The sequence below is a fragment of the Eurytemora carolleeae genome, unplaced genomic scaffold (assembly GCF_000591075.1).
Source record: "Eurytemora carolleeae unplaced genomic scaffold, Eaff_2.0 scaffold339, whole genome shotgun sequence".
Lineage (NCBI taxonomy): Eukaryota > Metazoa > Arthropoda > Copepoda > Calanoida > Temoridae > Eurytemora > Eurytemora carolleeae.
This window is the reverse complement of record NW_019396264.1, coordinates 59,086-73,615: the sequence shown is the minus strand read 5'-3', so window position 1 is coordinate 73,615 and position 14,530 is coordinate 59,086. Positions and strand designations below refer to the sequence as shown.

At 32.9% G+C, this 14,530-nt stretch overlaps 1 protein-coding gene across 4 annotated transcripts in view; it reads left to right on the top strand.

Moving 5' to 3' along the window:
- Positions 1 to 14,530, top strand: part of LOC111699646 (G protein-activated inward rectifier potassium channel 2) — a 34,966-nt gene that overhangs the window by 9,056 nt on the left and 11,380 nt on the right. For 3 of the 4 annotated variants that reach the window (XR_002764791.1, XR_002764790.1, XM_023470368.1), the window contains exons 2-5: positions 2,909 to 2,986; positions 3,685 to 3,775; positions 10,715 to 10,860; positions 11,895 to 12,001. Coding sequence is in view for 2 of the 4 variants with exons in the window: in XM_023470368.1 (XP_023326136.1) it covers positions 2,909 to 2,986; positions 3,685 to 3,775; positions 10,715 to 10,860; positions 11,895 to 12,001 (422 nt within the window). In the remaining 2 variants the exon portion in view is untranslated. Of the gene's footprint in view, positions 1 to 2,908; positions 2,987 to 3,684; positions 3,776 to 10,066; positions 10,180 to 10,714; positions 10,861 to 11,894; positions 12,002 to 14,530 lie in introns of those variants that run through there. The other variant, XM_023470369.1, reaches the window with a different exon arrangement.

Sequence of the window (14,530 nt, the reverse complement as noted above, 5' to 3'; positions counted from 1 at the left end):
GGGACTTGTAAGAAAATTTAAAAACAATGAATCATTTAAAAAATGTCCATGGTATAACTATAAAAGTTTTCTTGCAGAAAATACTTGGCTTTTCGAGTATTTTACGTATTTTGCTGTTAAAGCTTGGAGATAATCTAAGATGTTATTTTGCTGTTAAAGCTTGGAGATAATCTAAGATGATATGGAATCGACGCTCTGTATTTCTTAGCAGAAATGTTGGTCAGAAACTTGAGAAGAATCAATCAAAAATGAATTCTAATACAATAAAAAGGGATATGAGTCTTTACCATAAACTCTGTTTTTTTATCCCTATATCTTGCGCCCCCATTGTTGTTGAATTTAGATATTTTAAAATATGAACTCTGTTAGATCAAATAATCTTAGTTGGAAGTATAAAAGGTTTACACTATCAGGTTGCAAAGAAATAGGGATTCAAAAACAAATATCCTTTACCTTTAAATTAATATTTTAGAGAACATTTCAGAGAGGGGACGATATTATATGGAACATTTCTTTTCTAAGAAATCTTGAAAATAAGAATGATTTGAAATCCTTTTAAAACATCATTCATAAAGTTTACCTCCGATTTCCCGTCATTGCAATCCTTTGTCTTCTTTAAACTTACCTTTAAAATTCGGTGATGGTGATGGATGGATATATTTCGGTCTGGGTTGACCCTCGTCAGTTCTTGAGATTGTTTCTGCCACAAAGATTAAAAACAAACTTACTTTTACTTAAACTTACTTTTGCCTTTACCCACTTTCTCAACAAAGTTAATTCTGTTTTCTTCTAGAATATGAAAAGGATTATCTCATAAAACTTTCAATGTAATATTTGATCAACGCAAAAGTTTTGTTTTAAAATTTTAACTTATTGAAAAGTAATTGAAATTGAAATTTTGTTCCTGATATGTTAAAGAAAAAATGATGTTGTTTTTAAGGGATTTGTGCTGTTTACTATTTAATTTTCACTCCAGGCCCATGAAGTTTGCCATTTTAGGCAATTTTTACACGATTTTTTTCTTTCGAAATGGGGGGTGAAATTTTACATCTCTCTTTAAGGCATGAGGCCTATTCATTATGTATTATATTCTGTGTATTGCGTACTCTTTATACTTTGGAACCTAAATACATCTTGGGACATTCTATAGATAGGATATTTTTGGGATAGAACATTTCATAGTTAGGACATTTCTTATAGAAGACATTTCATGTATAGGGCATTTCATAGATAGGACATTTCTTAGTTAGAACATTTCTTTGATAGGGCATTTCATAGTTAGGACATTTCTTATAAAAGACATTTCAAATATAGGGCATTTCATAGATAGGACATTTCTTATGGAAGAAATTTCATGAATTGGGCATTTCATAGTTAGGACATTTCTTATAGAAGACATTTCATGTAAAGGGCATTTCATAGTTAGGACATTTTTTATAGAAGACATTTCAAGTATAGGGCATTTCATAGTTTGGACATTTCTTATAGAAGACATTTCATGTTTAGGGCATTTCATAGATAGGGAGATAGGGCATTTCATAGGTATGACATTTCATAGATAGGACATTTCTTAGTTAAGACATTATTGGATAGGGCATTTTATGATTATGATATTTCAGAGAACACATCATTGTGACAACGAGATCAAAATTCTCAAAGATTTAGTACTTCTCTTTTTATCAATGAAAATGTCTCTCTGCCAATGAAATGTCCTTCTTTAAAAGTTCTTGCCTATAAACTCTGTTCTGTATACTGTGAACTGTGAACTGTGTACTGTGAACTGTGTACTGTTTACTGTGGACTGTGTACTCTGTACTTTGCACTGTGTTCTGTGTACTGTGTACTGTGAACTTTGTACTGTGTATTGTGAACTGTTTTCTGTGTACTGTGTTCTGTGTACTGTATTTTGTGTACTGTGTACTGTGCTCTGTGTAGTATGTTCTTTGTTCTATACTATGTACTCTGTGTTCTGTGTTATATATCCTGTGCTCTGTGTACTGTGTTTTGTTCTCTGTGTACTCTGTTGTACTATATGGGTGAGGTGGGTGTAATTAGTAAATAATGAAATTAATATTCTCCTTTGATGATGTTTAATCGGTATTAAGCTTTAGGCTGAACAGAGATGAAGTTTAGGATTACTAGTTCATTATTCAAAATTCATCTTTTTAATTATTTTCATAATGTTTATCAAGCAGTGATTTAATCATTTATCTGGAAAATACTCATTAACATGGTTATAAATGTTATTTTAACAAATGTTATTTGAACGAGTGCCATCAAAAATTTCACAGCTGTATCATTTTAAACGTTTACTATGGCGGAAACGTTTACCTAGGCAACTATGGCGGAAACGTTTACCTAAGCAACTATGGCGGAAACGTTTACCTAAGTAACTATGGCGGAAACGTTTACCTAAGTAACTATGGCGGAAACGTTTACCTAGGCAACTATGGTGGAAACGTATACCGAGGCAACTATGGCGGAAACGTTTACTTCAGCAACTATGGCGGAAAAGATTACCTAAGCAACTATGGCGTAGACGTTTACCTAGGCAACTATGGCGGAAACGTTTACTTAAGCAACTATGACGTTTTTCTTCCTTATATGGATCGATTCACATCGTTACCCTTTAGTCCTTTATCAGAATAACAATAAAGTGTAGGTCGTCGTTGTTTTTCTGGCTTGTACGTTTAAATTCTTAAAATTGTCTGAACTGTCTTTGCAGCATAAATTCACCCATGACTATTGCAGAGATCCGCAACTAAAAATTAGAGTTTTTTCAGATATAAAAGCAATGACATCTCAATCATTGATCAATCAAACCTTTTAAGGGTAATGTTTAAACCGGACAATGCCACTTTTTCATCCATTGATTAAAGAATATCCAATGAATAATCTAATTTTTGAGGATTTCTGACAGACACCAACCGGAAGTTGTCAAGATGGTTGAGAGTAAGCAGGATGAACAGCGGATCTGTTGGTCCAGGTAAAGATTAAATGTTGTCTTTAAAAATGAATTAGATTAATAGGTTAAACACTTTTAAAATTATGTTTAGTGGAAACACGTGAGAAAAAATTCTCGCCACGTTTAAAAAACCTTTTACTGACACAAACTTTTTCTTGTACAAAATTAGACCCTAGCTTAAAAAAATAACAACCAATATTCAGTCTGTCTTTATATTTATAAGAAAATGTAAATTAGGATTGTTTTATTTGCAATTTATTTGTTCTTCAGAAATATGCCCTTTGAATCTATCTATTATAATACAGTGGTGTGCAATTAATAATACTGAATACAGTGATACAGCCTGTATGCCGAATCCATTAGCGCCTGATCCAATCAGGGTTCAGTCATGCGTTTGTTGTCTATTCTGAAACAATAGAAACTCATTATCCAATTAGAGTTATCGGCGCTATCAGTAAATGGATATGTTTACTTCTACTGAAACTATGGTGGATACAGTTAATTAAATATGCTTTGATCCCTAACAAGAATTTCTCAAATTACAAGTTTAAAAGTAAACAAAGAAAAGCTTTTAATTGACAACTCTTTTGTGTGTACATGCTAATTATTTTTTAAAAGAATTTTAAATAGATTATATAGAAATATAAACGAGGACAACTGTAGTCAGAATTTACAAATAAATCAACCATGATAGATTTGACATTTACAATAATTACCAGAGGATACGGATGGGTCTGGGTTGGTACGTGTTGACTCTATAGGGAAACGAACCAGTTCTGTTGGATCGGTGTATGCTCTCTCAGAGCTCAGGTAACGGAACTGCACGCACCTCTGCCCCTTTAGTAAAATTAAATTCAACCTATATGAAGCATAAAGTCCGAACACGTCAACCATGTTGCACCGGCTGGTCCTGTCCATAGAGCTAGACACAGTATAAACTCGGAAAGGTTGACCAGGCTCGGAAATTCAAATGTAAATACTACGGCTTCCCGTATCACCAAGGTTAGATACTTGGGATGCGCTCCACTGTACTATATAAACATGTCGTCGGCATAGAAGTTGAAAAAATCCTCATATGACGTTACTGATTATTGGCGGAAGATGAAGTGACAACGTTGTTGGTGAGAGGGGAGGGGGGCGCAAATATTTTCTCAGCTTTTACAGCTTTCAAGCATAGTACATCGGAGCGCATCCAGAGTATCTAACCATACAAACTTTTTTTTTAATTACGAATTTTAGCGGATATAAAAATTTGTTTTCCAATAATATACTTTTACGAACGTTCTGAATAATAAGAATGGAAATTACCACGACGCTATTTTTCATGGCCTTAGAACGATAAACCAGAACTTGAATAAGTTTATTCCAATAGAGCCCGAAGATAAAAAGCTCTATTGAGTTTTGCGTGGCACAGGTTTCTGTAAAAGATCTAATGTGCTAAGTTGTCCTTTGTCTTACTAAAAGTATTTAATGTCATAATGAAAATAAAATTCACTGAATCGTGAACACGTCAATTCCGAACTTGTATTTTGATAGGTTTAAAATCTTCTTGTCATGATAAGTAATTGGTCCATTAAACAATTATAAATAAATAATGATGAAAATTACCGGTATTTCTGCCAAATGCAAAACTAAAAAGAAATATTTTCGCTAATTCCTAATCCCCAAGCTTTAATAGACTAAATTTTTAAATTATAATTCTGTGAAATATTTAGGATGAAAACTCAAATCAGCAAGATTCAATCGATAATTCAGCAATATCGAATTATGATTAATTTCAATTATTGTTGAATCAACAAAAGTAATTCTATCAACCTTCAAACAAAATTAACTCACAAATGAATTTATAAGCCTTTGACACAAACTCAAATTTTACGATCCCCATATATTTGCAATCTGATGGTGTAAACCTTAGATTTTTTTAAAGCATGATTTTATGATCCAACAGAATTCATAGTTTTAATTATCTAAGGTATACGATTTTGGGTTGCAAGTATGTATGGTTTGTGGCAAATACTCAATTCTTTTCAATCATTCATCATTTTGTCAAAACTTTCATAAGTACTCAGTTTCTTGTATTTCGTTTACAATCATTTAAATGGATTTGTTTTTCTTTTTAAAGATTAATAACAATACAGATAGAACACAAAATGTCGTCTTTTTAAGATTTAGGGGTTTTCCGTTTACAATAACCCTGAGGCAGAAGCCTTAAGGAGTTACGCGCATGCCGCGTTGAATGACAAGACAGATAGAGAGCACGCGCGTAACTCATTTGGACCTCTGATTCAGAGTTGTTGTGTACGAAAAACCCCTAAATCTTGGAATGACGACATCTAGTGTTCTATCTGTATTTTTATTAATCTATGGTTTGTTTGGTCCCCATTAAGAGCACTCAAGATGGATGACTGGTGTAAAAACTTTCCTAATCTTCACAACTTGAATTTATGCTTAACCAGGAAGAAAAAGACCGTTGAGGAAAGGTAGGGTTGCAACTTCCAATGCAAATTCATACTCCAGTTTTTCAAGGCTAGCACATTGAAAAAAATTATACCGCTAATTTTAACAGAGACGTTTGAAAAAATGTTATAAATGGTCAGAAAAATGTAAAAAACAATTTTTCCGAAAAAAATGTAAAAAGCTATTTTTGTTTTGTTTTTGACAAATATTAAGATGTGACACATGTTTCTACATCCATTTATCAAGGGCTTTTCAAAAATGCAATTTTTTGATCTGTAGCTTTAATTACCGCCCTGTACATTCTATGCATTAACAAATTTAAAAATTTTAATTACTTTTCCTTAGAAATGCGAGTGCTAGGACAAAAAAGTGGAGGGGCTGGGGCGTTTGATGCCTGTTCAGAGTTTATGTAATGACGTTATGATTTTTAAAAAGAAAAGTTTAGTTTCATTATTATTTTCTGGAAACTTTCATAGTCTCTTATTCCACAGACGCTTAATTTCCCAATTGCCCATAGAGGATTTTCCAAAATGTTATTTGAGGTAAAACCTAAGAAGGTCCCCATTAAACTATGGAATATAAGGAAGGAAAACTAGAAATGATTTTATATCTTTTAAAGAATATGGGGCGCAGTGTTTGCTTTTTAACTTCACAGTTTTATGGGGATCGATGTAAAATAAACTCTGATAATCTGCTATAGGTAAGGTTAATACAAGGCCATATGTTTTTAATATATTTTGTGTTCAAACCTTTGTTAAAAATGTCTATCCAAAAGTTAAACTAATTTCTATAAAATAGTTTGATTCACCGACAAAGGGTCAAACGACAAGGGGTCAAAAACGCGACAAAGGGTCAAACGACACAGGGTCAAACGAAAAAGAGTCAAAAAATGCGACAAAAGGGCAAATTTTTTTTTAATTTTGACGGTTAGTATTTTTTAATTAGGTTAGGTACATTTAACGTGAATATTTTGATTTCAACAATTGTGTAGAAAAGTCTGAAGCTGATAAATTTAACAAATATTATTCAAATTGAAGAATCGGTAAAATATCCAATTCAGGTTTTAGTTAAATGCAAATTAGATATTGGTCGATGGACTTTTCATGGACTTGATACAAGGTGTACCAATCAATAAATGGACTTTTCATGGACTTGATATAGGGTGTACAAATAAATGGACATTTCATAGGCTTGATACAAGGTGTACCAATAAATGGACTTTGCATGGACTTGATACAGGGCGTACCAATAAATGGACTCTTCATGGACTTGATACAAGGTGTACCAATATATGGACTTTTCATGGACTTGATACAAAGTGTACCAATAAATGGACTTTTCATGGACTTGATAAGAGTGTACCAATAAATGGACTTTTCACGGACTGCTGTAGTTTGATACAGGGTTACGATTAAATAAACTTTTAATGGACTTTGTACAGGGTGTACCAATAAATGAACTTTTTATGGACTGTTGTAGCTTGATACAGGTTGTCCCAATATATGGAATCTTCATGGACTGTTGTAGCTTGATACAGGGTGTCCCAATATATGGAATCTTCATGGACTGTTGTAGCTTAATACAGCTTGTACCAATAAATGGACTATGCATGTCCTGTTGTAGCTTGATACAGGGTGTACCAATAAATGGACTCTGCATGGACTGTTGTAGCTTGATACAGGGTGTACCAATAAATGGACTCCTACTGTACTGTTTAGCTTAGTTTATACAGGATGTACCAATAAATTGATTAAAGATACGTTACAATAGTTTATATTTTGTTTTATTAATAAATGCTAGGGAATGAATCAAAAAAGGCATTATTGAAAACTCGTCTGCCTTTGAACTTTTCAAATGGGGTAACTTATACTTTTATAGAAATATTCGAATAATTATAAAACATATAAAGTCAAAACATTTATGTAAAAAAGCTTTAAATCTATACCACGCTCGGTATTCTTTGAAACATTTTTTAAACTTCGCGATAATGCGCTTGAACCTTATATTAACTCGGTCATAAATTCCGACCAAGGGATATTAAGTAGGAATCAATTTAATCCTTTGGATAACAAAATCTACGGATAACTCTTAAAGGAAGTGTTCGCGAAAAATGAAAGAAGGTTTTAGACTTACGGCAAAAAATAATCGCTTTTGATAGCTACTAATCTTACATCTATCTGTTGCGTCTATAAGGAGAAAATTGGTAAAAGCGACTTGTACCGAGCATCCATACAAATTGCAATATACGACTGGGATCGTAAAAAAATCAATTTAATATCAAACAATTCATTTAGATAATAAAACCTATATTCATCAATTATTTTTCGACGCATTTGTATATAGTTGATATTTCATAATTTTTTTTTTTTATATACAATGCACTTGAAACAACAATTTTTTTCCCGCTATGTGTCTCTGCCACAAGTTGTATGTTGCAACTTTCTCAATTTGTGTGAACTCTACATTCTGTGGTGCAAGTCGTTTTTAACAATTTTCTCCTTATAAACGCAACAGATAGAAATAAGATCAGTAGCGATCCAAAACGATTATTTTTCGCCGTATGCCTATTACCCCCTTTCATTTTCGCGAACACTCCCTTTAATCCCGTTTCTCACAACACAAAAGTTTGACCTCCTCTCCGCTTTTTAAAGTATACTACAGTCCTATCTCCCTCGTTTGTTTATATAGTAAATTAGAATAACATTAACACAGGGACCTGGGCTCCATTCACACCACGGACACTTGAGTGAACACATACAGGGGGACCCTAAAAAAATGAGACTTCCTTGACAACCTAAAACTATTTAAATACAACGATTTTCAGGTTAAATTCTGGGTTCTTCCCAAAATACATTGTTTGAGTCTTATTGTAAAAGATTACAACTGCATGAGGCCATTATTATTAGACAAATTTTCAAATAAATTCCGTACAGTATCATTGGAAAATTCTTTGCGGGTAACTCGGTATCTTTGTAATCAGATAGATTTTCAGACAATATTGAGATATGGAACCTTATCAGATAGATTTTCAGACAATATTGAGATATGGAACCTTATCAGATAGATTTTCGGACAATATTGAGATATGGAACCTTATCAGATAGATTTTCAGACAATATTGAGATATGGAACCTTATCAGATAGATTTTCAGACAATATTGAGATATGAAACCTTATCATTAATGATAGATAATATTCGATGATTCAAGAGTTTAGGTAAAATAATTTCCAATGTTTTTTTCATTTTTTTGATTCATTAATAAAATACGGGTAGAGTGTTGTTTTCTTCGTTAATATACTACACCCAAGGAGTATGATATAGAAGGGAGATACAACTGACGCGGCCCGCCATACTATAAGATTATGCGTGCTTTGCAGACGGGTACTCCATTTGTATAAGAAATATTCAGAATAGGTTATTGTATACGCGGTAATTGTACATCAGACAAATATTTCTTATACAAATAAAGTACCGTCTGCAAAGCATGTATAATCATATGGTAGGGCGGGCCACATCAGTTATATCTCCCTTTTATTTCATACTCCTTGACTGAACCTTTCTTAAATGTCTTTCTATATATAAAAAGTAGTAATCTCTGTTTGTTTATTTGTGTGTCTGATCATAACTTATGAACCCCTGGACCGATTTGCATCAAATTTTTATTAGGGAACTTTGGAGAACCACGGGAATGTTCTTAGCTTGGCTTTGAGATTCTAAATAGAGTGGGTCGTAATTTTACACCAAGTGCGGGTAAGCGGCGGGAGTAATTATGATTAATCTTGGCAACGCTGGGTTCCCAAGCTAATACTTAAACAAAACAGTATTAAGATTGTGAATGTTTGAGACTTCACAATGAATGGAACTTGACTATCCTGATTGCATCCTAGGGATCATATTGTAATTAACACAAGCAGTATAACACTGTCCACTACACTATACAATATCTTCTGCCAGTGTACTGCAAATTACTGCAGAACGCAACAAAAGCTTAGTTGAGGGTGATAAAGATAAGCACATTGCTTTTTTATATACTCTAGTTGAGAGGTACAGAGCGTCCCATATCATATTAGATTATCTCCAATCTTTAATGCCAAAATACGCACATAATACTCGAAAAATCTAGCATTTTCTGCAAAAAAAATTCTATTAGCCTTATTAAATCTTTTCAAAATGATTCATTCTTCTTAAATTTTCTGATTTGTCACCCAAATCGTAATTTAGACCCATTGACGCGGTCTAATTTGATTTGACAAAAAAGTGGTCGTGTAGTTCACGTACTTTGGGGGACGATATGTTGGCCGCTAGATGTCTCATGCTAAATTCTTATCTGATAGATAGAATTCTCCGTACATTTGACGACCAAGAGACATTAAGTTGTCGACTAATGTAGTTTATGGAAGGAACGGCCTCAGGTCATTGGGTACTTTAGTTTATTCACACTTACGATATATGAGTATTGAGTACACCTGTTTACATCTGAAATGAATCAAAGCTTTTCAGTTTTCACTTGGTATTTGTTGAGTTGAAAATACTTCTACTGTTAGCAAGTGAACCATATAATAATATTCCAAATCTTTAAACCGTGAAGCAAACGTGAAACAAAAATATAATTTTAAGTGAAGTCATTGAAGGATATAAAATTATAAATCTATCTTCGAATTTTCAGAAAAAGTCTAGTTTTTAATATGAATCAAAGATTTTGCAATGCATTTAGTCCCATGCGTGAGGCTATTTTAGCTTTTAGTCCAATAAGAAGGTGGGGTTTTAAAAAATTAAAAAGATACATTTTCAATTAGATGAATTTCTTAAAAAAATAATTTACAAATTTTTATATTATAATTTACATAATATACTTAAAATTTCTATAGAGGAATTCATCTTTCGTTATTCAGAATATTCAGAATTTTATATTCAATCTACAACTGAAAATTATTAATTTTCTTAAATTAAATTATGGACATTTTTAGGAAACAAAAAACACTAGACTGAAACCAAGAAACTCCATTTCTGAAAACCACCTCTGAATAACTAAACTATACTCATGCTAAAAGTCTTGTATTGCACCTGTTTTTTTTGGCAAACCCTGTCAATCATAAAATGCGATATCCAGAGAAAAGAGTATTAGTGTAATTTTGCTTTAAACAAACATAAATGATGAATATATCAGATTTTAGAAAAACTTACATTAAGAACCATGAGGAGCTAAATTACGAAGTCTCCCTTTAACTGTTGGTACCTTGCACTCTTTGGTCAAATGTGTTAACAATCCCTTTAAACTATATCTGTTCCAGGCAGAGGAATAAAGAAGAGAGAAGATTGATAGATAAAGACGGAACTTTGAAGATTGCTCATCATGGTCTTAATGAGAGAAAAACCAGATACATTGATGATATCTTTACAACCTGTGTTGACCTCAGATGGAGATACATTTTTCTAGGTTCAAATACTCTTTCTTACAGTGAGGCCCATACAACTGGGGGGAAAAGACGATATTTAATATTTTGTGAAATTGATGCTGTTATTAAGCGAACTGTTTTACTAGCAGCTAAAAAATCTACGCATTAATCGAACTGGGTCTGTGTCTACTGCACAACTGCTGGATGCCATGCATATTGGACTATTTAAAATTATAATTTGAGCCTAAATTCGTCTTCCTTTTCCATCGTTTTCTAGTTCTCACTCTTATTCTTTCGAATCATATTTTAAAAAATTACTAATAAAATTTTATTAATATTTTGGGGTTTCGTGTTTGCTAAATAAAAACATTTAACAAACGTTCATTTGGTGATCTTTTGATATTTTACATTTTTCAAAGATGTTTTATAGGTCCTAGAATAGATAAAAATTGAACATGTTCATTTATCCAGTTTTACTTTATTTATCCATGTTCCTCTTTTTGCATGAAATTAAACTTGAAATTAATTGTGTAATTTAAGACTGGAGTGGCGATGTACATTTTTTTTTAAATCCTTTTAAAATACTTTTTTGAGATATCAAATGTCAAATTTTATAAATAGCAAGAAGTACGGATAGTTAAGCTAATTCTCTAGTGTGACCAAGAGTGCACAGGAGAATTAATTTAGATCAATTTAATATTTTCCCGCTAATCATTAATCTGACCGCGTCTTCAACGTTCATCCTAAATCAGTAAGAACCTGAAAACTGTGGAATAGGAAGACGACAGTAATGCGTAATTGAAAAAGCAAATAGTTTTACTACGGTGGTAGGCGATTATATCAATATAATAAGATGACTTTCGATTTCAATTTTGATTTATAACCAGCTTTTAAACATAATATCGCCAACGACCGTATAAGTAACTTATTAAATCACTCATTCCGTGAAATGAATTTGTTTTCAGTGATCAAGGGCTGCGTCTATGTTAACTGGACTATTTAAAATCATAACTTGAGTCTAAAAATCGTCCTTTTTTCTCCGGAGTTTTCTGGTTCTCACTGTGAACATGTTCAGGGTTTACATCTAGTTTCCTTGTATCCTGGTTAACCTTCGCTGGTATCTGGCACCTACTCTTCTACTTGAACGGGGACCTAGAGGAGGATCATCTACCTGATGTTCAGGAACTAAATATATTCATTCAGCCAGAGCCGACGATTTAAAAGCTCTGGCTCAAGACATTCCTTAGACCAAAGCTTATGGCTCAATCTTAGACCTAATTTATGAATCAGCTGAGGACAGCTTGTGTCATGTGATCGACAGCTGCCAGCTCTTAGACTTGACTTAAGGAATTATGCCCGATGAAAATAAAACAGACCTTGGTTGGTTTTATTTAAATCAAATCCCTTGAATCCTTTTACCAGGAAAACTTTATACAACATAAACCGGTTTAAAATCCCACTCTGTAGAAAATTATAGAAAATTAGCAGCAACTTAGTCCCCTGAGCTCGAGTCCTAAATTAGTCTCAATGACAGTTTAGACCTCAGTCTACAGGGTTAACGACAAAGGATGAGACTTTTATTTTGGAATTTTATCAGACTTTTTTACTCCCATTAATGGAAGCTTTAAACTTTATGCTTTCTTCGCAAAATCATTTAAAACCTCTGTCAAAGAACTAAATCCAAATTTAACCTTCAGATTTTAAAAATTGAAGATTTTCAGTTCGTCATTAGAGTGTCATCTTTTGTGAATAACCCAATACATCTCATACTAGTTTTAATCTTCTTAAATATTTATTTTAAAATTCTGAGATATTGAAAATTTTTGAACTTTATTGAATTTAATTTAGCGTTAATACAACTCTCCATCAATTCCATCCTCTTTGAACAGAACACATTAATACAGCACTCCATCAATTCCATCCTCTTTGAACAGAACACATTAATACAGCACTCCATCAATTCCATCCTCTTTGAACAGAGCTGGGAACTTTAGAATGGATAAACTTTAATCCTGACTACTTAATCCGAATATCCACTGTAGAAACTTTTAATTTTAGTCCTTAATCCAATCATTTAGATCTTGTTGGATATCCATACATTATTTTCTCCAATGAGAGTGCAGGAATATAGTTCGTAAATTGTATTGACCAATGACAGCCTTGAAATTAATTCTATCCCATGAGAGAAATCCGCAATTTCTAAGAAATCAAGAATTTGTGGTCGGCCATTTTTGAAATTAATCGGTGAAGAAAAATATTTAAAAATATGTTTTAGATTCTTTTGTAACCAATTTTAATTAATGTATTAATTATAAATGGGTGAGAAATTAAGTAAAGGCACTTCCAGTCAGGAAAACGAACCAATCTGGCGTTCTTAGAATCCAATTTGTTTATCTAAATATTTAATCTGAAGACTAGCATAATCTCGAGATTATGTTAGTCTTGAGATTAGCAAAAAGAGAGGATTAAGCATTAATCCTGAAATCCACCATTCTAAAGTTCCCAGCTCAGAACACATTAATACAGCACTCTATCAATTCCATCCTCTTTGAACAGAACACATTTATACAGCACTCCATCAATTCCATCCTCTTTGAACAGAACACATTAATACAGCACTCCATCAATTCCATCCTCTTTGAACAGAACACATTAATACAGCACTCCATAAATTCCATCCTCTTTGAACAAAACACATTAATACAGCACTCCATCAATTCCATCCTCTTTGAACAGAGCATATTAATACAACACTCCATCAATTCCATCCTCTTTGAACAAAACACATTAATACAGCACTCCATCAATTCCATCCCCTTTGAACAGAGCACATTAATACAGCACTCCATCAATTCCATCCTCTTTGAACAGAACACATTAATACAGCACTCCATCAATTCCATCCTCTTTGAACAAAACACATTAATACAGCACTCCATCAATTCCATCCTCTTTGAACAGAACACATTAATACAGCACTCCATCAATTCCATCCTCTTTGAACAGAACACATTAATACAGCACTCCATCAATTCCATCCTCTTTGAACAGAGCTGGGAACTTTAGAATGGATAAGCTTTAATCCTGACTACTTAATCCAAATATCCACTGTGGAAACTTTTAATTTTAGTCCTTAATCCACTCATTTAGAACTTGTTGGATATCCATACATTATTTTCTCCAATGAGCGTGCAGGAATATAGTTCGTATTGACCAATTACAGCCTTGAAATTAATTCTGTCCCATGAGAGAAATCCGCAATTTCTAACAAATTAAGAATTTGTGGTCGGCCATTTTTTAAATTAATCGGTGAAGAAAAATATTTAAAAATATGTTTTAGATTCTTTTGTAACCAATTTTAATTAATGTATTAATAAATAAATTGGTGAGAAATTAAGTGAAGGCACTTCCAGTCAGGAAAACGAACCAATCTGGCGTTCTTAGAATCCAATTTGAATATCTAAATATTTAATCTGAAGACTAACATAATCTCGCGATTATGTTAGTCTTGAGATTAGCAAAAAGAGAGGATTAAGCATTAATCCTGAAATCCACCATTCTAAAGTTCCCAGCTCAGAACACATTAATACAGCACTCTATCAATTCCATCCTCTTTGAACAGAACACATTAATACAGCACTCCATCAATTCCATCCTCTTTGAACAGAACACATTAATACAGCACTCCATCAATTCCATCCTCTTTGAACA